Here is a 23,804-nt window from a genome sequence, read left to right as displayed (position 1 = left end):
CTGAAGATAGTTAGCCGAAGACTGGCTGACAGACACTGACTGCTCACCCTCAATCAGTGTTTACAAACTGTTAGATAAACAAATAGGCATTAATCAAGATGAAACATTTCTTATCTGATTCCAAAGACACTTCTGGGTCCTAAACTACTCAAGGGTCTTCCCTGTGGGCAACACACACTGCTGACTGCAGGTCAACAAGATTCTAGAAAAGTAGCCCAGATCAAAATAAAATCAGAAAAAATTTAAGGGAAGGGGGGTACACAAGAAATTACTAATCAGGGAGCCATTCCTAAATCTTTGATTAGGAATTAGAGTCCCCTGTACATGTCCAAAGACACTCACCATCGCTGTGATCTCATCAAAAGACTGAAGAAACTCTACGATTTTGGACTTGTGGGAAGGTTCCACACGAGCAAAGCAGCGGGCAGTCAAGCAGGCGTCCCTCTGTGCCGGGGGACTGAGCTCGTCAAATTCCCGGCCCGTGAAGGCCTTCGATGTCACGTCCTCGTCCTGCCCAAAGATGCCAATCCGGCGACAGATGGCTACAGCGGTACCCTTGTTGTCCCCTGTGATCATGATGACGCGGATGCCCGCCTGCCTGCACAGCTTCACTGATGAGGCCACTTCGATCCTTGGGGGGTCCAGCATGCCCACACAGCCAACGAAGGTCAGGTTGGTCTGAATTAAGAAATACTTTGTTTAAACAGGAAATCCTCATGGTCCCCCCGCAATTTGAAACTGTGGCCAGTTATATACATCAAGAGCAAAAGACACTGCCTTTCTTTTCTTTAAAAAATAATTTTGTTGTTATTGAGAATACACACAAGACATACATCAATTCAACAGTTTCTACATATAAAATTCAGCGACACAATGATGTTCCAGCATATTCACTGCCCTCGCTGTTCCGCCCTGACTGTCGTGAACTCGTTGCCCTCCAAGTTTCAACCCATATGTTGTTGTTGTATGCCATCGAGTCGGACCCAACTCATAGCGACCCCTCCTTGGGTTTCCGAGGCACTATCACTACGGAAGTAGATTGCCCCATCTTTCTTCTGAGGAGTGGCTGGTGGGTTTGAACTGCCAGCCTTCTATTTAGCAGTCAAGTGCTTAGGCATTATGCTACCAGAGCTCCCTTCATCCCATATAGGGAGATCGGAAAGACGTTTAAGCTAAACTAGTGTTTGTTTTTTAGCAGGCTTTAGGGTGTATTTCTGGTTTAAGGTTTAAAGATTATCTCAGGGCAATCGTTTTAGGGATTCACACCCAGACTCTAAGGCTGCATTTTGTCTGGATTCCATGAGACTTTTGAAGTTCTTCATTTTCTCGTTTTTGATTGGGATTCTTCTGTAAAATCTTTGATCAAAATGTTCAGAAACCAGGCACCACCCAGGTCTACATTTTCTTAAGAGATTTTTTAAAAATTCAAGTTTACATTGATTCTTATCTATGAATAAAAGTCACAATAATAAAATGGTTCCCAATTAATCAAAAAGGATTAAACACGCTACTGCACCAATCATTCTTGAACTAGGGACAAAACACCCTGGGGTAAGAACTTCTTGAAATTGGCCAAACTTGCTCTTCCCATTCATTCAAAGTTTTAGGAGGTCATATCCCTGGCTTGAAGGAGTTCTAGCATCAGAAAAGAGCAGGATCTCTCAACTTGGATATTTTAACCTTCAATAACGATTGAATATTTACAAAACACCCAATTTCAAAAGTTTTTACCTACACAAGATTTGCAAAATAGGTTTCACAAGCTTTTGGAGCTGACATCTTGAGGATTTTACTTTGGCAGTGGCAATCTTTTAGTAAAGCCTTAACTATGTACGTTTCACATGTTGTTGTTGTTATGTGCCGTCGAGTCAAACCCGACTCATAGCGACCCCTCCTTGGGTTTCCGAGGCAGTATCACTACGGAAGTAGGATTGCCCAACCTTCCTTCCGAGGAGTGGCTGGTGGGTTTGAACCGCCAGCCGTCTGGTTAGCAGGCAAGTGTCTTAGCCACTATGCTACCAGAGCTATACGTTTCACCTAAATTCTAAGGGTGATGCATGTGGTCCCCAGCAAAACAAGTAACTCCGCCTCTTTTTGGCAAAAGCTCCATCCTTAAATTTTCACTTCAAGGATGGCTGCTTGTACGTAAGTGGAGGGTGCAGGTGAAGGACCACTCACCTCGTATTTGATGAAGTTGGCGGAGTCCTCCAAGTTCATTTCTTCTCTCCTCATTGGGTTGTCGTGTGTGGCCAGAGCCAGGCAGCGCAAGGTATCACTGCCACTGCCCCACTCTCGGATGACAGACATTATTTTCTGCTTGACCCCTGAAGTCATGGGAACTTTCGTGCTTCCCACTCGAATGTGGGTACACCTGTCAATTACACCCTCGGGAGCACCCTGTAAATACAGATTCAGATGGACGCTTCTGTTAGCTGGTTCACACAGGCCCCTTGTCCTGGTGGGGACGTCTGAGCATCAGGGAGCTATACTTGCCTTCACAAACATCTTGCTCATTGATGTCCGACTTGGTTTGTTTGGCGTACAGTAAACAGACATAGACTTTCTGTCGCGTGAAAACTCGAGGGTGAATTCCTTCTTCATCAACTGTCTGATGACCTATGGTAAAGAGAACAAACATGCAATCATTTGGAGAACAAGTCTTAAAAATTTCCATTCAACAAAGATTCCATTGAGCACACGTTACATGGTAGGCACTAAGGATACAGCAATGAACAAACAAGACATTTTCTTGCCCCAAGAAACTCGCACCCTCGTTTGAAGGGTAAACCAGGAGGTAAGAAGAAAATGGAGTGTGTGCTGTGTGGGAGAAAGTGGCAGTCTGCTTCCATAGGGATTACAACCTTGTATACCCTATGGGGCAGTTCTACTCTGTCCTATAGGGTCCTAACTCTGAACTGATTTGACAGCCTTCAACAATGGAGAAGGGGGACAGACACCTGTGTATGTGTAGACTGCAGGGTGGAGGAGAGGTCAGGGAGAGCCTCACTAAGGCCGAGTACAGGTGAAAACAAAGGAGGAACAGCAGATGTAGGCCACGTGCATGTTCATGGTCAAGGTGCTGCCAGGTCAGATTGGGCTGAAGAGTTTATGGAAATAAACCTGGAAATTGCACAGACCATGGCAGGTTGTAAGGCCTTAAAGTTACAAGCCAGATGGCTGTTTTGAGTGAGAGAGAAAAATAATACAGGGTTCTGTGAAGCACAGGCCAGGGGAGTGCGTACAACCAAAGGTGGTGACTTGGGAGCAGGGGACAGTGGCGGAGGAGGTGGGTAGGCTTGAGCGAGGCTGTCCGAAAGAACAATCAGTGGCGACGATCTATCTGCAGTCTGTATGCAGCCAGTATGCTTAAGGACCTGTTTCTGTTTCCTGTAAGTATTTTAAATAGCTTTGTGTGGCTAGGCTGCTGCAGACACTGCTGATAGACCAGACTTGACAGAAGCTGGACCAAAAGGCCCAAAGAGCCTGAGGCAGAGGCCAGGCCTTTGCGGTGTCCTGGAAGCAGGGTAATCTGGTACTGCAAATGGCCCACTTGTGGAGGGTCAGCTCAGGTCAGGGCAGGAAATTAACCAATGGGGTTAGATTCTGCAGCTTCTCCAGCCAGTCCTGTCACCTCTAGTTCCCCTTGCGTTTCTTCCTCCTGTATCCTGCCTTTCCTCCTGCATTATAGATGGTGGCAGCCAGTGTGATGATGCTGAGTAGAAACATCCGAAAGGACCTCCTCCGCCTGCCACCATTAAGCATGACTTTAGTGTAAAGCTATCAACTTGAAGACATGCTCTTGCATTCCTAGTTGGCCAAAATTTCCACTAAGGTTAAATGTTTAACAGAAGCTTTTTCCATACTAATTTGGTTGGTGAATTTCATTAATTTCTTTCTGCTAAGACCCATAGTAATAGTTACAGAAATCCCCAAAAACTCTGAGTATCTTTTTTTCCTAGGATGCTGTGTGAATGTTGTTTGCAGATTCTTTTTCTAGTCTGGCTTGGTTGACTCCAGCCATCCTGAGAAGCCTCCAGCAACAAAGGATCAGGGTGGAGTTAGTGCTGAATCCTGTGTCCTGACAAGCTGCCTGGAGGAAGAGTAAAGGCGTACATGGTGATTCTGAGGAAGGTGTGCCATGTCCTGCTGCGGAACAGTCAACCCATGGTGTGTTTTCCACCATCAGCATGGTTAGGAGGGGTGCCCTGTCTGTGGGCCCCCAGGGCTGAAAGCTAGGCAGCTTCCCACCGTCCTGGAGGAATCAGGAATCTCCCGTGACTGCACACCAAGGGTGGTCATTTTAGACTGCTCCTTCTGCTGCCATGACCAGGGTGTAACAAGAAAATGCTGAGCGTGGCCGCCACGAAGGGTAGCCCTGGTTGTGTGCGTTGTGCGCCGTGGCAAGCTCTGTGCTGCTGTCTGCTGCCTCGAGCAGACACCGCTCCGGGTCTAGAGGAAGCAGGGCCACCCCTCGGTCTGGAGCAGCTGAGCCGTCAGTTGCCTCTCTGGCATTTAGTTACACCGACCAATGAGAGCTGGCACGGGTGGTCTTCCAGGGACCTGCCTCCTCACTTACTGGTGGTCGAGGCGCTGGTTTACAGTTGAGGGCTAAGCCTCTCCAGTGGAGCCCTTTGAGATGGGGCTTCCATAAAGATCCCCTCCTAGCTGTGTGATTTCTATTTGTGAATCATGATTTTCTGCCCTAAGTCTATACTTTGCCTGAGAAGTTCTCAACTCATACGAGCCTACGTTTCTCAGGACACTGCAAAGGAGACAGAATGGTATAAAGGACAGTTCTGCCTTCCACTGTGAGACCAGGCAAGTCTTGGAAGGCTACATTATATATCATATATATGATAATATGTATCATGTATACGTAAGGCCCTACTTACAGGGGCTACACTGGACTAGACAGTCTTTCATAGCCTGAGGTTCTGTGTAGTCGCTTCAATATGTAATGTCTGAGATACGCCCTGCCCCCGGCCCAGTTCGCTCTGTCTTTGCTGACTGTGGTGTCTCCCTAGTCCCTCCATAACATTGCTTCATCTGCCTTGGGTACAAAGGAATAAAAGGGTGTGTGACACATACAAGCATCGAGGCAGCAAGAGCTGGCCATTTTAGCGAAGTGTGCCCTTGTGTTCACACAACTTTGCACAAACAAGCAGCAAGGCCGTTTCCACCCCTCTTCACCCCATGCCTCAACATTTAATGGAACATAGGACACTTGTCTATGCTCACCTCCTCATTCCACCAAGGAACCCTAAGGAACAAAAGTAGCCCTACCAAGAGGTCTCAAGTACTGACTGGCAGCTGATGATGGCAGGTAGGTCTGAAACTAAGGAAAGAACACAGTCCCACGAATCAGGCTGGGCAGGCAGCAGGTGTCAAGGACAGGTCACTGCCAAGGCCTGTTCATACCTCCATGGGGTGTCATGGCCGTGCAGACCCTAGAGCACATGTATGGCAGCTGCTCTGGGGTGGGGGTACTCTAGCTGTGAATGACAAGCCACCAGCTCCCCTGCCCCTCAGCAGCAAGAGCAGCAGCAGCTTCGTCAGAGCCCAGGAGCGTGGGTGCCTCTAGTGGGATGGCCCGTTGAATCAACAGCTGGCCTCCAGTCCCAGGGCCTGACTTGGCTTCTCGGGTTTCTTTGGCTCCGGCTCAGCTGCTTGGAGGGCATCACCGCCCTCTCTGACATCCCTTCTGTCCATCTGCTGATTCTGCACTCTGGTCCCACGCTGCTCCATCTTGTTCCTAGTCAGCCCGCAGAGCCCTTACATAATCCATTCTGTTTAGGTGGCATTTTTTCATCTAGGGAGTCACCTGCCACTTTGGCCAGGAGAGGCTAGGAGGACAATTGCATTTCATGTTCAACCACTGACAGACTCTTGAGATGTGCAGAATGGAACAGGCAGGGTGACCTGGAAGTTGGAGGGCAGTGGGCTGGTCAGAGTCCACTGGCAGGGCTGGAGCTCATGTACACTCAGGTCTGGCTTGGCCGCAGACCCTATGGTAGTTTGTTGTGGGGCAGTTCAGTCTGGTGGCCTTCAGGACAGCCAGCTCCTTGGTGGGGCCTTGTTCATGTCACAAAGGCTCCGGCCAGCTGGCTACAGAGGCCTCCAGCCTTGCTCTGGTCTTGGTGATACAAACTCAGGCAGGCAGGCGGGAGCTGACAGGCCACCACTATTTCCTGGGCAGACCTGCACCCTCTGTGTCCCTCTCACCCAACACCCTGCTTCTCCTAATGCTGCTACATATCATTTGACTCAGTTTGAATGACGATGAGACAATCTACTTACGTAAAGATTTATTGCCTTGGAAACCCAACCGGGGATCACTATTTAGAATCAACTCAGTAGCAGTGGGTCTGTTTTTTTTTCCACACTTTGAATTTTTACATCTATATTATGAGGAAAGAGTAGTTTGTAACTTCCTTTCCTTGGAAGGTCATGTTTTAGGATCAGGGTCTGCTGGCTTTATCAAGCTGAGTTAATTTTCCCTTCTCTTCAACTAAAATCTGTGTAGCAGTCACATTTTTTTTTCCTCCCTTAAATGTTTCGGGTATACCAGAGAAATCAACTCGGCCTGGACAAGTCTTGTGGAAGTTTTTAAGAAACCGTGTAACTAAAGGGATGTGTTCATTTTTTCTAAGTGATCAAATGTACCGGTATGAAGTTGTTCATATTTGATTTATGTATCTTGTCTGTTGCTTTTTTTCTACTTTGTGTTTAACTTCCTGGTTTTCTAATTTGAGGTGAATGCTTCTATCACTGATTTTATTCAAAAGTGTGTTGTTCAACTTGGAGAATCAGCTAGTTATCTTGTTACCGATTCCAAATTGAATTCCCTTTTGGACAGCACGTATCGTCTGAACCACTTCCATCCTGTCATTACTGAGTCTTGCCTGTGTGGACCAGCACAGTGGCCCATTTGGTAACTATTACTTATGCATTTGAAAAGCAGACAACTACAGAATGGAGTACTCTTAGTTGTTGATCAAGTTTTCTCTTAGTTGTTGATCAAGTTTTCTACATCCTTACTTATTTTTCACCTGCTTTATACTGAGATGGAATTTACCATGCCAAAATCTTCAACTCTGATTGTGGCTGTCTCTGTGTGTCCAGTCCTGTCAGTTGTTACTTTAGGTACTTTACATGTGCTATTACGTAAATGGTTTGACCACTGGCTTTAGTGCAAAGTGACCTTGAGAAGGAAGGTGGACTAGGGGAGTAGAATGAGAAGGTACAGCAATGACTCTCATGAGTAGTTTTACTATCAAAGGAAAGAAGAACTGAGGTGGTGAAGAGGGAAATAAGGGGCAAAAAATAAAAAAAAAAAGTTTTAAGATTAAAAATATACTGATGCTGATGAAGATCCAGTGAAGATGGGACCTTGATGTTGCAGGGAGAACAGGGGTCACTGCATGGGAGGGGTGAGGGCAGAACTTGTGGGCTCAGGGGCTTCCTCGTGGAAATGACCTCTACTGAGTGCTTTTCCTTTGTTGGTCAAATAACTAGGCAAGGCCATTTTACTTGAGACACTGGGGTGGGGGGAGATGAGCAGTCTGTTGTCTAAAAATGGACTAGGGGACAGATGAGAGGCTGTTGCCACACCCAAGCTCCAGACCACAATCTCATACTGACCGAGTTGCAGGCATTTGCACGCTCTATTTTAGAAAGCCCCTTCAATTCAGTATCGAATACATTCATCTTCTCTACTAAGCAGGTGAGTGCCGTCTCTGTAGCTTCTCCCACTTTTTCATACACACCCTTTGCCTGTTGGGGAAAGTAGAAAAGGGAACAGAAGCACAGAGAGAAAGTTTTCTTCAATGAAATGCTTCCCCTAGAAGGATACCTGTCCTCCACGGCATCATGCATCATTAGTCTGTGGGCCATTTTTATCCCATGACAGAGCACACGCTCCAGGTAAGTAGAAACAAGCCCAAAGCACAGGTGTGTGTTTTCTCATTCTAACAATTAGGTTTTTAGGTTTTCCATTTGCTACTAATCACAGTATTTACTAAATAGTATCTGTAATTCCTCATCATTGCTTACCATTCAAGAGTTTACCTTCTGATGGTGATCGCTTTGACTCTTAAGATAGAAACCACAGGATTTACCTATTTAAATAAAGACTTTTCTATTGGTTAAATTTTCAGTTATCATGCTATGCTAACATCATATTCTCTTAGCCTCACCTTGTCCTCAAAAGATATAAAACCAAGATTTAAAAGCAAAATCAATACCCAGTGCTCTCATAAAAATATTTCTATGTTGGGTTTTATCCACTTACAGTAACGATACTAGAAACAGCCCAAAATAGCATGTTCAGCAGAACCCACAGTGAAGTAATGTAAAGCCCTGAAGCCCTGTACAGAAGAGACGAAGGCTCTCTGCTTGCTTTGGCTAGGGTGGTCAGGCTGGTCCCGAGACACACAGGCCCTTGCACAAGAAGGAGAAATGAAATCGGGAACCTTACCTTCCAAAGGGCAGGAGGAGGCAGGATTTTCAATCTACCCACCCTGACCCGGAACTAAGGACAGCCAGGTCTAGTTCCTATTCATGAAGAGTTACCTCATTGTAATCCAAAGCAGAGTCATTACAAAGAGCACAAATCGTTGCTAATTCTACAAGACCATCATATTGATGACACTTCACCAGTTTATCATCTTTATGCCTGTCAAAAGAGAAAACACACCCTCAGAGCACAGTGTGGCCATAGTTAGTGATTTTTACCTCTAATTATTTCATAGTACAATTTTGGATAAGGAGCAAGTATTCAACAGATTCTAGACAAAAATAAACTTCTGGTATCAGGACTCAATTGTCAGAAAAGATCTAGAATTCTTATGCAGTGCCCCCCCCCCCACTGGTATCAATGAAGAACCAATAGAAACTTCATTTGAAAACTTGGGCTTCAAGGCAGCTAAAAGATGATGAAAAAGGCCATGTTCAAAGGTGTGGGTTATAGTCTAGAAGTCTAGAGTGTGTGTGTGTGTGTGGCGAGGGTACTGCTCTAATAACGGATTACTATGAGTCACATTCAGAAAGTTGCTTTTTTTGGGGGGAGGGGGCGGAAATTAAATTATACAGTTCACAGGGCAAATTCAACAATCCATCCCAACCTTGTTTTATGACATTTACCACATCCCCACAATGTAACAGCACTCTTACTGCCCCCCCCCCACGTTTACCCTCTCCCTTTGTCCTCTTTCCTAGTTTTTCCCGCCTTCTGAGCTTCGTCCTGGGCAAATGCTGCCCTTCTGATTTTATATGGCTATTTGTTCTAATGAGTGCATACTCCCTAGTATTATCATTCACTTTTTTGGTCTGTCTGTTGTTTGGCTTCTGAAAGTTGAGCCATGGGGGTTGAGTCCAGTCCCTGGCTTAAGTCTAAAAGGCCATAGTTTTGGGGGTTCCATCAGTCTCTACCAGACTAGTAAAGCCTAGTCTTTGTTGTGGAGCTGGGATTTGTGTGGCCCATTAGTCCTTTCGGTTACTTCCTTGAATCTTTTTCTTCACTCTTCTTTTGCTGAGAGACCAATGCACCTTAGATGGCCATTCATAAGCTTGTAAGACCCCAGTCACTATTCACCCAAGTATGATGTAGTACAGTCTTTGTGGACAATGTGGTTGACCACAGCACCCCCAAGACTATGGTCCAGAGCGCCGGTGCCCAGCAACTCATTCCTTCAAGGTGTGTGAATTTTTTAGACACACAAAAAAATGGGTTCTTTAAACAGCAAAGGGATTTACTCACACTTCTCCAATAGGTGCATATGTTGATCCGGTTATGGTAAACTCATTAAGAGAACAAGTATCACCTTCCACTTTGTCCAGAATGAACATCTGCAGAAAAATTAGTGTAACAGCAATTAAAAGGTATAAATATGTTACTGAAAATGTTACTAGAAAAAAAGAGCTCTGGTGGTGTAGTGGTTAAGGCATTTGGCTGCTAACGAAAAAGGTCAGTGGTTTGAACCACAGAAGACAGAATTACAGCCTTGGAAACCCAATGGGGTTCACTATGCATCAGAATCAACTCAATGGCAGTGAGTTTGAGAGAATAAAATATAAGCTGAATGCAACAGCAAAAAGCATTTTCATTGAAGAAAAAACATTTTAATGAAAGTCAATGAGTGAAGCTCAGCACTGGAGGAGGTGTCCTTTAGTGAGGTGTGAGGTGCCTCTGTCCCATGGGCTAACAGCGAGAGCAACAGCAGCATGGATAGGATGAATTAGTCACAAGCAGCAGTGGCACCAAAGACAGAGGACAAGCTACAAGGAATCCACGTTAGGGAGGACTGTGGCCAGCATATGTCACTTCCAAAGCTTCCACACCACTCCTGACCTCTCCAAACTCCAAATTTCAGATGGCTGGCTGAAAAAGTGCTCGCTGGTAGCCCTGCCTTACAGCTCAGAGTAAAAACTTGGGGGAATAAACTCACATTTCAGAATTGCATAAAAAGATTCCTGAGTAAAATAAAACAAATGGCATTTTTGCTCCTTCCACTTATTTTTCCTGTGGCCACAGTTCATTGTCTGTGAAGTTGTACAGCTTCATGTATACAGGAAGTAGCCCTCAGAACTGATGTTCACAAGGCAAGTAGAAGCGTGCTTAGAAAAGAATGCCTGATTTTATAGAATACGTCAACACAAGCAATGGTCTATTTTCAAATGTTTTTATACCTCAGGAGGCCAGTTTGGAAGATTTCATTTCATTGCTCATCGAAACTAAACTGTATAACCTTCTCTATTAAAAAAACAAGATAAAGAAACACACACACACACAGAATTACGCCCTATATTTTCATGCCAAAAACTCTCCAAAATACGGGCAAGGAACAACAATACGATCAAGCTATTCTGCGACGAGGAATTTTTAAAATGTTAACCTCAAAGGTCAGAAAGAGACTTGTTGCGCCTGAAAAATGTCTTTTCAGACCTCTCAGCCTCCATTCAAGAAAAGAAAACTGGTTAAAATCTGTATTTTAAAATAACTTCAAAAGCAAAAGCCTCACAAGATCTGCTTGTCATATGCATGTATTTATATATAGACATGTGGCACATATTTTTAAATATTAAAGATTCCAAAAGCTTCATTTCAGAACTAAAAAATGCTTTCTGATATAACAGAATTTAAAAGGTGTGAGGACTCCTAACACAGAAGTTCCAGTTCAAACCAGTTGTATGTCAAGAGGAAAAGATGCACATCCCGCGTCACTCACAGTAAGACCCCAGACCCCAACAGTATTTTTCCTAACCAGTAAAGTTTGTCAGAAATGATCTTTCCAAAGACGCCTGGCATTTTGTACACAAGACGAAGACCAGAAGCGAAATGATGCGTTCAACATCACATAATTATTAAGTGGAAGAGACAAGGGACCAGGATTAATGACACATCCAACTTTTAGTTGTCTGACCCTCAGACGTATCACTTAACTTCTAAAAGTCTTACTTTTCTAACCTCTTGGGCAGGACTGCCCTCGAGTCACAGTCCCACGTGAAAACAAACCACGTGCAGGGAACGCGCTCACAGCAAGCTGGCACTGCTGCCACCCGCCCTACTCATTCTTCACTGAACTCTGGTGCCGAGAACTCCACCTCTAAGGGCAGCACGCTCTGTACCCTGACTGGATGCAAAGGTGTTCACCGAGGCTGTGAGCAAGGAAAGTGTTCAGGAGCCACAGGATGAAAAGCGTCCAAGTCAAGGGCAGTAACACAACACGTTGCAAGCCGCCTCTCACAGAACACTGACAGGGACCACTCCACCTACCTCAGCGTACCACCCGCTTCTTTACTAAAAGAGAACATTTTAAATCAAACCATTTACGGGAGAGTAAAAAGTAACTATTATAAAGATGGACTCAATTTTTTTCATAGGTAAAAATCTTATTAACAATTTCACACTACTACTTACTTGCCTGGAATAAAGACTATCTGAGGAATTACAGCTTTCAGGTTTAGTTTAAACAACTTTTCAGGAAATGAGACACTTAGCATGAAATTCCCTCTTCCCCAAGAACAACCAATGTGCCAGAGCTAGCTTTCAGCCTATTTATGGAACCTTTTTTGGGTCCAAGGAATGAGACCTAAAAAATTCAGTCAACTCCCTCAGCTACTAAAGAAGTATAAAGCCAAGCCGTACACCCCATTAGTTTTAAACATCCATCTACCACCCATGTATTCTAAACCTGGGTTTAGATTAGACAAAGAATTGGGGTGTGTATGTATATATAAAAATCACCAGGAATTATAAGATAAAGGTTCAGAGGTTTAATGACATTAAGCCACAATAATTTGCAGTGATGAGGAAAAACCATCCAAAACCTAATAAATAAGACCAACAGGATGACTGAGGCCCTCTCATTGTCCTACAGAATCATTCCCAGGAAAAGGGACTACTATTTGACTCTGCTGTTTACTATTAGTTAAGGGCTCATATTATATGAAGGCATGGGTTTGTGTGCCTTACAGAAAAGAAAACCTGTACTTTTAAAGACTGGCTGATGTCCTACCAGACAGTAATCTAACCCAGCAGTCCTAGGCTCGTATTCTTTTCTTGGCCTCAAATGCTCTTATAAGCAGCGTTACCATTAATATGGTTCCCTTCTTAATAAGTGAACACAATCTGTGACGCATGTTCTCTGTTTGCATGAGTGTACCTTTTGGAAAGTTATGCTCTGACTACAAAGTTGTTTAAGTCAGTATCACTACGGAAGTAGATTGCCCTATCTTTCTTCTGAGGAGTGGCTGGTGGGTTTGAACCGCCAGCCTTCTGCTTAGCAGTCAAACACCTTAGGCACTATGTCACCAGAGCTCCTAAGTCAAACCTAGGGACATTAAGTTATGCAGAAGACCACAGGCATCTGCAGAACACCTGTAAGTCAACTCCCCAATACAAGAATGGCAGCCAAGCTGAAGTCCTGTATTTCAGGAAATAAATTTAGGAATTTTTGATTCCTCTAAATTACTGGAAATTATCTTGGGCTCCAGGTTACTATACACAGAATTCAGGTTACTAAACACAGAATTTGTGTTCAGCACATAAAAAGTTATCAAATTATAGATTACAGGTTTTGATGGCATGAGGGTCAACTCTTAGGATGGGTAAGAACAACAGTCAGGAACAATTCTTAAAGGACTCACCCTGCAGACTGACATCTGGTTCGTTGTAAGCGTGCCAGTCTTGTCTGAGCAGATAACAGAAGTACAACCAAGAGTTTCCACAGAGGGAAGGCTTCGAACAATGGCATTTTTCTTTGCCATTCTGCGTGTTCCAAGAGCTAGGCAGGTGGTGATGACAGCAGGTAGACCTTCGGGAATGGCTGCGACAGCCAGGGCCACTGCAATTTTAAAGTAGTAGATAGCTCCTCTGATCCAGGAGCCTCCGTGAACTGGGTCATTGAAATGCCCTATGTTTATGATCCAGACTGCAATGCAGATGAGGGAGATGACTTTGGACAGCTGTTCTCCAAACTCATCTAGTTTTTGCTGGAGGGGTGTTCTCTCTTGTTCCGTTGCCACCATTTCATCACGGATCTTGCCAATTTCAGTGTTAACTCCAGTTGCCACCACCACTCCCATGGCTTTTCCAGCAGCAATGTTTGTGCCCTGGGACAGAAGTACAGGACTGGTCACAAAACTGACAGTACTTCCCAACGTGGGTCCCAGAGTGCCAGCAAACTCTGGCTCTGGGGCCTCTGCTGCCACCTTCTCCTGGGTCCACCTGTGGCTGCTCTCAAGGCTGCCAGCCACACGATGCTTATCATATACTTCACTTCATGCACAAAGTGGTACATCTGTTCCAGTTTCACGCAGCCACGTACTTACCTCAGCCAAGCTCTACCCGAAGACCTCTGCTCAAACACCGGGCAGTCAAAGCAACAGAATTAAATACATGTGTTCTTGCCATGTCCCACTTTAATTCCCACCATTTGTGATATTGCTTCCTTGTTTTCACTGTGTTGCTCTGTGTCGCCCACAAAGCCCACCACTTGAAATATCATTCTATATTCCAACCACCCAAACTCTACAAGGTGTCCTAACCTGTTATTTTAAAGCTTTCCAAATCAATAGAGAAACTGAAATAGTGAGTCAAAAACTGGCATAAGTTTTCACTTAACACATCTTTTTTTGTTAATCACATATAAGCAGCTGACACCATGCATACTTTGAAATCATCCTTTACAGGTGAGATTTTCTCCACAAAAATCCAAACCAAATCTGTTGCTGCTAACTTGATTCTGACTCACAGCAACCCTATCGCTTCAAATCTATGTTCACAGTGTTCACAGGTAACTAGTTACCCTTCAGGTCTGGAACTGAACTCACTGCTGTGGCTTCCAGCCAAATGACAGAAAGGCATATCAGGTAGATACACTCCTTAGAATGATTAATCATGGGAGATCAGAAGGGCAGTGTTTGCACAGGGAGATAGCTCAGAGGGCAGAATGCACAGAGGGAAGAGGTAACTATGAGGAGGAAGTTATGAGGAGGAAGTGGGAAGAGAGCTGTTCCATTGTGGGGAATTGCAGTCAATGTCATGAAATGAAATGTATATGAATTGTATGGAAAATGAATTTGCTCTGTAAACTTTCACCCAAATTACCATTAAAATTACACACACACACACACACACACGATCACAGGTAAGAGTTTCAAAGATATTTGACCTGATTATTTCCGCCCCCCCCTCAAAAAACTTGCCAATTACAAGCAAATAAAAAAGATGGCTAAGTCACACTCGACATTACACAGCACTGCTGTTTGTCGATAGCTGGGCCCGAGGCTGTAGAATCACCCTCTGCAATGATCACCAGCACTTTTTAAAGCCTGACTACTGACGGAAGCAGTGACTGCTAAAGCCTCTCGAGAACCCCTTTAAATAAAGATCAACGTGATGAAGGACTCACAGAGAACAGCATGTTCTTCTTATCTTGGTTGACAGCCCGTGGGTCAGGGACAGGGTCAGTGTGCTTGATGACAGAGACAGACTCACCTAGGCAGGTGGGGAGACAAAGGACAGTTAGCTGCGTGCTATCCCCCCACCTCACGTGCCCAGTATGGGAAAGAGACAAAAGGCCCAATTCATCCAAAGGAGGTAAACACAGCCTTTGCCAATAGGATCTTAATTTAGTTTATTTTCCAGTATTATTTTATAGTCTAATACTGTGAATATGCTTACATGTGTCTTTGTATATACAATACCTATATAAACAGAGCATGTGTTTACTCTTAAGTGACTACACAGGATACATATAATAAGTAATGATGAGCAGCCACGAGAAAGACTACTCTGTACACCAAAGATGAGACATGAAGTTAGTGTTTTAGAAATATTGGCAAGAATTAATGAAATTATTCTATTTTAATGAAGTAAAATGGATAAAACCCCAGCCATTTGCAGTTGTACTGAAAGATCACATGGCACCACAGACCAGACTAGCTTTTTAGACCTTTTTAAATGTTGTTGAGTTTGGTTTCAAGCATGAGGTCAATGAGAGTGGCTGCCATTGTTGACTCCAAGCCAAGTGAAGCCGATGCCACCCAGTCCTTGAATGGATCTGGTTTTCAATCCGGCCTAAAACTACAGTGTGAGTAACTGAGCCAAAGCAGACAATCAAGAACCTCCAGGAAGTTTATAGCACTGCTGGCCACAATGAGAATTTCATACACATAAGCTGCCCACTTTCCCAACATTTTATGGCTTAGTTTCTAGCTTGTTGCTAATATGGGAGTTTTTAATATGGGAGTTTTCATAGACAAGCTATTCATAAAGAAACAATTAAAAAAACCCCACAAAACCCAGGTTATTAGTCACATTACTACATTTATATTACTAGTTGTTTTAAAAAAGTGATCATCAGATAGAAAGTCTTGATAACCTTTAAATTTCATATTTACTTACAATTCAGTGCAGGTCAGCATTGTATCAGAGTTAATCTTCTGACCACCTTACTTCCACTTCATCATGGGAGCCCTCCACCCTAAACTGTGCCTTTATCAAACAAAAACGGGAAAATGCTCCGAACAATCCCAAATCAAAGCGTGTGAACTCCAGGTAGTAGAATATTTGCCAGCTTTTTTGTGTGCTAACTTTTTGTTAATTGTACATTTGATAATTGTGAAATATGTTAGATGCAAGATTAGCCAGCCCTGGAGCCTGTAAATGGCCTGGATGATGGGAGGCTATGCAGAGAATTCATTCTCCACAAAGCAGGCAGATAGCACTGCAGCCTTAAAATGACCACCTCTGCTAATGAAGGGATTTATTAACTTTTAATTATAAGTAAAAGCGTAGTAATGGTTTTGTTTTATACTTTCAAACAAAAGCTAATTTAATAAGGGCCTTAGAGATGAAGGCCAGAGTGGTTTTGTTTTTAAATCATTAGCCTCCATTTCCTCCTCCATGACTTAAGCCCCGCAGACTGACAAACAGCCTAACAACCTTCTCACAGGTATTTGTGATTGCTTTAAGATGGGATATTATGAAAACACAGTGGGGCACAAGTCAACCAACAGCACGAGCCGTGAGCCGTGAGCCGTGAGCCAGCCTCCAGCTCTCAGTGCCCTTCCGATACACAGTACTTACCTGTGAGAATCGACTGGTCTACTCTTAGGGTTGTAGATTTGATGGAAGTTAGTCTTATATCAGCTGGAACTTTGTCACCAACTAGTTTGGGAAAGAAAACCAGTCAAAATAAGCAATGTAGCAATCGTGTCACATAAAGATGCATTTTGGAAGAAAATAAAAAATGTGTATACAGTGCATTAAAAAATTTATAGAAACGTGAGATGATTATTAATAGCTAGGGTCATAAAAACTAGCTGGGTAGGTACGAATTTTGAGGAAGCGCCTGGGGTTTGGGGGAACCTCCACGTGGACACGCTTGGTTAGGAGGTCCTGCTCTAGATGCTCCACCAGGCCTCAAACTCACTGCTGTGAAGATCACTGTCCTGTGTAGCAGTATCAGTAACTGACATTTGCTTAGGACCTAGGCCATCTGCACGCGGCCTGCTGGGTGAGTGAGCTATATGTGCCATGGTTCAATCCATCCAAAAATCTCAATTATTATAAACGGAAGCAAATGGCTCTTTTACAAGATGCTCCATTAACATCACTTGTAAGAGAGGCCACAATAAACAACTACATGTAGCTCAAACTAATGAACATGAAGAGTTGAGAAACAGGGGCAAAGATGAAAAGGGGAAACAAAGTCTGGACACTGGGAAGTTTTCTTCATTGGGGGGGGAAAAAAAAAACCCACACCCAGAGGCTTTCCATCACCAGGGTGTCCCAGCTGGTACACATGCACAGATGAATGTGACAGTGACTGCTACACAGAACATGCGTCACCTGAGCACACCCTGTGCTGTAATACAAAAAACCAGAGCCCATGTAGTGTTTCTAACTCACCTGTACTCCCATGCTTCGTGCCCACCCTATGCATCCCGCTGAATGTGAAGGTAACTTGTACAATCTGACCTACAAATGCCAGAATGTGTCCTGGAGTAGGCTCACACTGCATAGTTTTTGTTAACAGTGGAGAGGTGAACTCTAAGATGCCCTGTTTATTAACTGGGAAAGCAAGAGGTGAGACGTTATCAGGCCAGCACCAGTCTAAGGAAATACCTATGGGCAGATGCAAAACAAGAACACTGGAAAGCTGGGGCCAACTTTACACCTTATGCCCTTTGGTACCTTCTGAATCACCAAATAAATGAAGGAAACGCTTACAATAACCTCTTCTCTAGGCCAAGCACTGTCCTTTTACTAGCTCTTCAACAGCCCACTGCTAAGGCCCTTCCTTGATCTGTGTACAGTAAGACGCCACCACACGATCTCAGTAAAGCTAAAGCCACGTTCACAAGCCCCTCTAGAACAGTGCCCAGCACACGGTCAGTGGCTCAGTACTGTTGAACAGGGTACCTCCAAACCACAGCAGTGTCCCAACAGCTCACCCATCTTTCTGAAAGATAAACTAAGGGGTCTTTCTTATGCAAGGACAGCTGAAAATGAGAAACCCATACGCCTTGCCTAGAACTGCAGATGGTATTTTCGGTCAAATCGTTATTTTCCAGACTTAACTCTAAATGCTCCCATCCAACCAACCTGGCAAAACAGCAGTCTCTCTAGAAAGTGTTTAGTTGCCATTTTCCCAGCACTTGAGAGCTTTGAGAGTCAGGGCCAGTGTGTTTGCTTTTCCATCTCTAGTTCCTAAAACTACCACATAGCCCAAGCAGGCAATATGGTCACAAGGCAGCACAGAAAAGACTGTCAATCCCTAATCTCAGGAGGCCAAGATCACCTTGCAGCTGACTGCAGGGACGGTGAAACTCCTGCTGGAAATGCTTATGCAACCAACAGCAATATTCAGACAACACAAACTGGAACCTTCCACCAACAGACTCCTGGCTCACACCATCTGTGATCAGAGGATGGGTGTGATTGTATTTTATACTTCAGTGGCCTGCAACAGTTAAAATCTTACCCCCATCAAGATGAAAATTTTAAACCAAATAAAAAATAAAGAACATCTTTATTACTTCCACTTGTCCTAAGTAATCTAATGCCAAGTGCCCTTTAACATGAAAACAGCACGAAGTGAATGATGAACATGCCTCAAAATGAAACAGCACCTAAGACGTCTAAAGTGACTATGTCTCATCCTACAGGAGGAGGAGGTAAGAACTGTGGCATAGAGGCAGGTCCTTAAGATCTAGAAACACTATCACACTTGACACTTAACAGCTGAGCACATACCAGTTTCAAAGCAGTGTACGTTTGATTTTATACTGGAAGTTGAATCCCTTTATTCTACTTAAAAAATTCCATATATAAATCTTACTGCATACATCTACGCCAAATCTAACTCTCAAACTGAAGACAAACTACAAGATGATGCAAAAGCTATTTAACTGTGTTTCAGTGAAAGCTCAGAGGACTTGAAATTGAAAGAAAATTGTATTCAAGGCAATAAACACCAAGGTAAATTTGTTTCCAGGGTAACAGCCAACATATTAATTTACTGTACCATATGGCATATTAAAGATTACATTTTTTACTGTTGGTATAAAGAAACCAGCTATTTTTTCCCTGAAGTCTCACATGGACATATGAAGGGTATCTCTTGGCTGTATAGAAATTGTATGGCCATACCTTTGGTTTTAGCCCCGAATTCAGTAATGCTGAGCATGTCTTCAGCAAATGGCCCAGAGTGCCCTTAAAAACTGGCTTCACCTTCTCAACATTTCTTCTATAATTGTGAGGCAAATATTTAAGAATTAAAAAGGAATCATCCTTCCAGAGTCTGGTTCAGTGCATTTGGCCAGGTGGTCAGCAATCTGTATTTTAAATAAAGTTCTCCAGATGCACTAAAAAAACCAGTATAAAACCCCACAATAATGAGGGTCCTGTGAAGGGTTTATTTTGGGGAGTCTTCACTACCTGAAAGGAGCTCTGGTGGTATAGTGGTTAAGGCATCTGGCTTTAAAGGTCAGTGGTTTGAACCCACCAGCTTCTCTGCATAAGAAAGATGAGACGGCCTGACGGCCTGCTTCTATAAAGGTTTACAGCCTTGGAAACCCAATGGGGGTCCCTATGAGTCAAAATCGACTCAATGGCAGTTTGAGTATGGTTTTGGTTTACTACCTGAAAGGAGCTCTGGTGACATCGTGGTTAAAGCATGCAGCTGCTAACCAAAAGGTCAGCAGTTCAAACCCACCAGGTGCTCCATGAGAGAAAGATACGGCAGTCAGCTTTTGTAAAGACTTACAGCCTTGGAAATCCTATGGAGCATTTCTATTCCATCCTACAGGGTTGGTATAAGTTGGAATTTACTTGATGGCAGAGGGTTTAGTTTTCTGTTTCACTACCTGGTGTTTCTTTGTTCCAGGCATGCCAGGTCTAGGCCAAGAAGACTCTAAGCCTCACAACACTTGTGAAATATACCACACATACCTTAAGTTTCACACAAATCTGTTTCCATTAGAAACTAACATCTTAGCTGAAAGGTAGTAAAGCATGAATCCAAACTGAATTTGGAAACCCACCATATTCTAGTACTCTGAGCGAATACTTTAGTACTTGATCAACCCATCTCCCCAGGGCAGTCAAGTAAGGAAGAAGCAAAAGGAGTCCTGCCTTGGCACCCTCGACTAATGAAAGACTTAAACATTTAACTTGTGTGCTCCATACTTTTGGTTTGTAATAGATTCAGCTTAGGTCCACTAGAAAGCAGGTTCTCTTCAGGAAGTGTGGAGGTGACCAATCCATGAAAGTAAAGACCCACTGAGTAAGACGGAACAATTTTCCTTTGTTCACAGGCTTCTGTGAGTTTCTGATGGTTCTGGGCCTGACGGGCAGGCAGGCCTGTCCCAATGATCCCACCCAGTAATGTTTCCCTGATGGGCCCAGCAATGCCTCCAGGGCAAGTGCTAGTGGAAAATTCGAACTCTTGCCAACAAAAGAATGTTCAGCAATTTTTTCCTCAAAATTTTCTTCCCAGTCTCTTTGGCCCAGGCAGGTATAAGAGCCCCAACTCTAATAAATGCAGATAAACTATCTTCCATTTGTGTAACATCTGACACTTCTCAAATTCAACTCCTGGCTCCCAGTCCTCAGCTCTTTAACCTGCTGTCCCGATGAAGAGAATTTACATGCTGGATAAAATCCTCCAAATGTACTCTAGAGGTTACCAAGGGGGCAAGGAATCGTCAGTTACAGGAAACACTAACTCTCACATTTTAGAATTCTTCTGAACATATGCTTTCTTTACCTTAAATCTAGAAAAGAATGTTTATATCATTTATGGCAAAAATACTGATGGTTAAAACCAGCACTTATCAGAAAACTCCTTTTTATAGATTTGTTCTGTGTCAAACAAAATAGATCTTATTGTAGCAGATTCCAAAGAGTTATGAGAATCTTTTGAGTTATGAGAATCTTTTCTCTAAGAGAAAACTACATATAAGATCACAAATTGCCTCTTGAATATCATGGTTATTTTTGAACTTAAATGTCTTCCTAGAAAAGTCAGCCACAATAGAATCAATTCATCTGAATTAAACATTTCCCTGTGACTCAAACATTTTTACCGTGTTCCCAATCTGAGTTACACATTTTGTAGTCAAGCAGGATGAATGACATTCTACTTGAGAAGCCCAATTTGCAGACTTATCACAACTATTCCAGACCATGGGTGCAAAACAGAGAAGGAACATTAAAGATTGCCACAGTATACTACCATTTGCTCCCAATCTGATTTTTGGTAGTATAATCCATGATGAAAGAGCCCCCGTGGTGTTTCTTTAAGTGCTTGATTGCTAACAGAAAGGCTGGCAGTTCAAACCCACCAGTGGCTCTGTGGGAGAAAGATTACATACAGCCTTGGAATCCCTAAGGGGCAGTTCTAGTTCTAGTTTGTCCTAACCAGAAGGTGTCTCACCTTTTAAAAATGCAATCCAAGGGGAAAAAAAAAAACCCCACAAACACCCTGTATTTGGACTAAAAACAAAAACTATGCTAATAGAGGATTAGCCATGGAGGGGAAAGCCCACCTGAGGAGATCCTAGGGTCTTAAGCCAGGAAGGCAATGACAACTCTAAGACAAGCATCTAGATTATCTATCAGGCTTCATTTACCTAACTACATTTAACTGGAGACCAAAGAAGAGCTATCAAGATGGTAAAGGCTTTGAGATTAATTCTGTCAACACCTAGAAGAGCTCAGATGCATATTAGGATAAGGCATATGCATGAAGTGAGATTCCCAGCTGCCAACTGCCACGCACTCCTGGATCAGTTAAACTTGTCCTTATCGCTAAAATAAGAGTTTCTAAGCTCTGCTCAGCTCTAAAAGTGATTTATTTACCTTCAAATATCTAACAGGCCACCATATGAAAAGGAATTAGACAGGAATTAAACTTCTATGTGGCTCCAAAGCAAAAATCTAACATATAAAACAGAGGTAACTAGGCTCCTATTGAAACTGACTGAAAATGGCACAGCGGCCCAAGCAGGCAAGTTTCCAGTTACTAGAGGTACATAAGCGGTGTTGAGAAAAGCCACTCCACTGCTACAGTTTATGTACTAAGTCAGGCTAGAGTGTGTGTATCTGACACACCCACCAAGACAGGGTTGTCATCTTAATACAAAAGTAATATATGCTCTTAAAAGGGAAAAGCCTCATCTCTCATTCCCCTCATGCAAATATACTTCAAGCTGTTAACAGTACTTACCTCCAAGGTCCTTCCTCTCTGCATACCACTACATTTCATGAGAACAAAATGACAGACCTTTAAAGGTAATTTTATAAAGCTATCTTGTTCTTTTTAAATGGCTGCATGTTCATAACAATTGCTAAGTCAGAGTGCATATTCTCTGCCAGGCACTGCGGTGTGAGGGCTTTCCCGGTACTCTGATGCGTTACAATGCTCGGAAGGTGCCCTAAACCCTGGGTAGCAGGTAAGGACAAGGAGGCACTAAGTTAACTTGCTTCAGGTCACAGGAGGTCACAGCCTCATTTTCATGGCCATTTACAGGGGTTTCTAATTTTTCTATTGCAATGTTATATGGTGAACATTCTTGTATGCTTGGATTATTTCTGTAGGAAAAATTCAGAGGTAGAATTTCCCTACAAATTTGTATTTCCCCCAAATTTATATTCCTGCCATCTCCCTATACTCTAAATTTTGTATTTTTCCAAGTACAGGTAATGCTGAGCACTTTATATTCTCAACATAAAAGTCATGTTACACAGATAAATCTGTCAACCTTGGTGATTTTGTGTAATCCTTAGAAAAAAAGGTGTCCCTATACCACATGGTTTCTTCTAAACTTGTCCAAAATCTTCACCACAGTGGAATGCAAAGGTTGGCACTTACCAGTACGATGAGTACCCCTGAGTCACAGGGAGTGGGTAGAAGGTGTGCTTACAGGAAATTAGGAAATGCCAGCCCTGGGAAAATCAGGTGGGGCGCCAAGATCAAGTCCATTGTTATCTAAGGGCTGGGGGAGGCCTCCCAGAGTGCCTTTGTTTCTCATGGCTCTGAACATTCCAGCTGCCCAGACAATACCAAGTGGCTAGTCTTCAATTGTTCTCTGCCTCTCACCCACACTGCCTTCTGCCCAATTCTGCTGTGCTCTTCTGCTTATGAAAAGTTTTTAAGATTAAGACTGTACATCTGTTCTGTTTCTACATGACTGCAGGAAACACAACTAAAACCCTGCTTTCTACTGTCACCTGGATGCAGGTGGCCCAGGACCGGGTAGGGTTCCCTCCTGTTGTACCCAGGGACGCCATGCGTCTAAGCCAGCGCCACAGCAACCACCATCTGTTACCTGGATCCAGCTATCTCAAACCTGTGGCTCTAACTAGCCTTGTGCTCCCATCCTTCCCATGGAGAACTTCTATAGGAGGGAGGAGGGAGGCAGAAGAAAGCAGGCTTAGCACCGTGTCTGGTACTACACTTCTTTGCTTCCACTTCTCTGCTCAGTGGTTTTCATCAGGACAGGGGAAAAAGGTTCAGCCATGGCCCAAACACTGCAGATTGCTTAGAACAGGCAATTCTTAACTTAATCCCACTGTTTGCCTGTACTTCAATTTTCAAAACCAAATAATCAGAATCTTGGAAAGGGCTTCTTGGGAAGAGGGCAAAGAAAACCCCTTAACGTACTTGCCAAATTGTAAATGTGTCAATAACAAAAAGACAAACAATCCAATTAAAAAATGGGCAGAAGACATGAATAGACACTTCACCAAGGAGGATATTCAAGCGGCCAACAAACATATGAAGAAATGCTCA

The 23,804-nt window shown here is 43.5% G+C and overlaps 1 protein-coding gene across 1 annotated transcript in view; it reads right to left on the bottom strand.

The window, feature by feature from the left end:
• The window catches only part of ATP2A2 (ATPase sarcoplasmic/endoplasmic reticulum Ca2+ transporting 2), a 60,372-nt gene that overhangs the window by 10,901 nt on the left and 25,667 nt on the right, over positions 1-23,804 (bottom strand). Inside the window, exons 6-14 of the mRNA XM_007938261.2 lie at positions 16,592-16,672; positions 14,913-14,998; positions 13,147-13,611; positions 9,758-9,846; positions 8,572-8,674; positions 7,642-7,773; positions 2,494-2,616; positions 2,179-2,397; positions 343-678 (exon numbers count right to left, since the gene is read on the bottom strand). Of these exons, the coding sequence (XP_007936452.2) occupies positions 343-678; positions 2,179-2,397; positions 2,494-2,616; positions 7,642-7,773; positions 8,572-8,674; positions 9,758-9,846; positions 13,147-13,611; positions 14,913-14,998; positions 16,592-16,672 (1,634 nt within the window). The remainder of the gene's footprint in view (positions 1-342; positions 679-2,178; positions 2,398-2,493; positions 2,617-7,641; positions 7,774-8,571; positions 8,675-9,757; positions 9,847-13,146; positions 13,612-14,912; positions 14,999-16,591; positions 16,673-23,804) is intronic.

Source organism: Orycteropus afer, unplaced genomic scaffold (assembly GCF_000298275.1).
Source record: "Orycteropus afer afer isolate SDZICR_OR568_19922 unplaced genomic scaffold, OryAfe1.0 scaffold00048, whole genome shotgun sequence".
Taxonomy (NCBI): Eukaryota; Metazoa; Chordata; class Mammalia; order Tubulidentata; family Orycteropodidae; genus Orycteropus; species Orycteropus afer.
The sequence above is the reverse complement of the archived record's forward strand: the minus strand, read 5'-3'. Positions and strand labels throughout refer to the sequence as shown.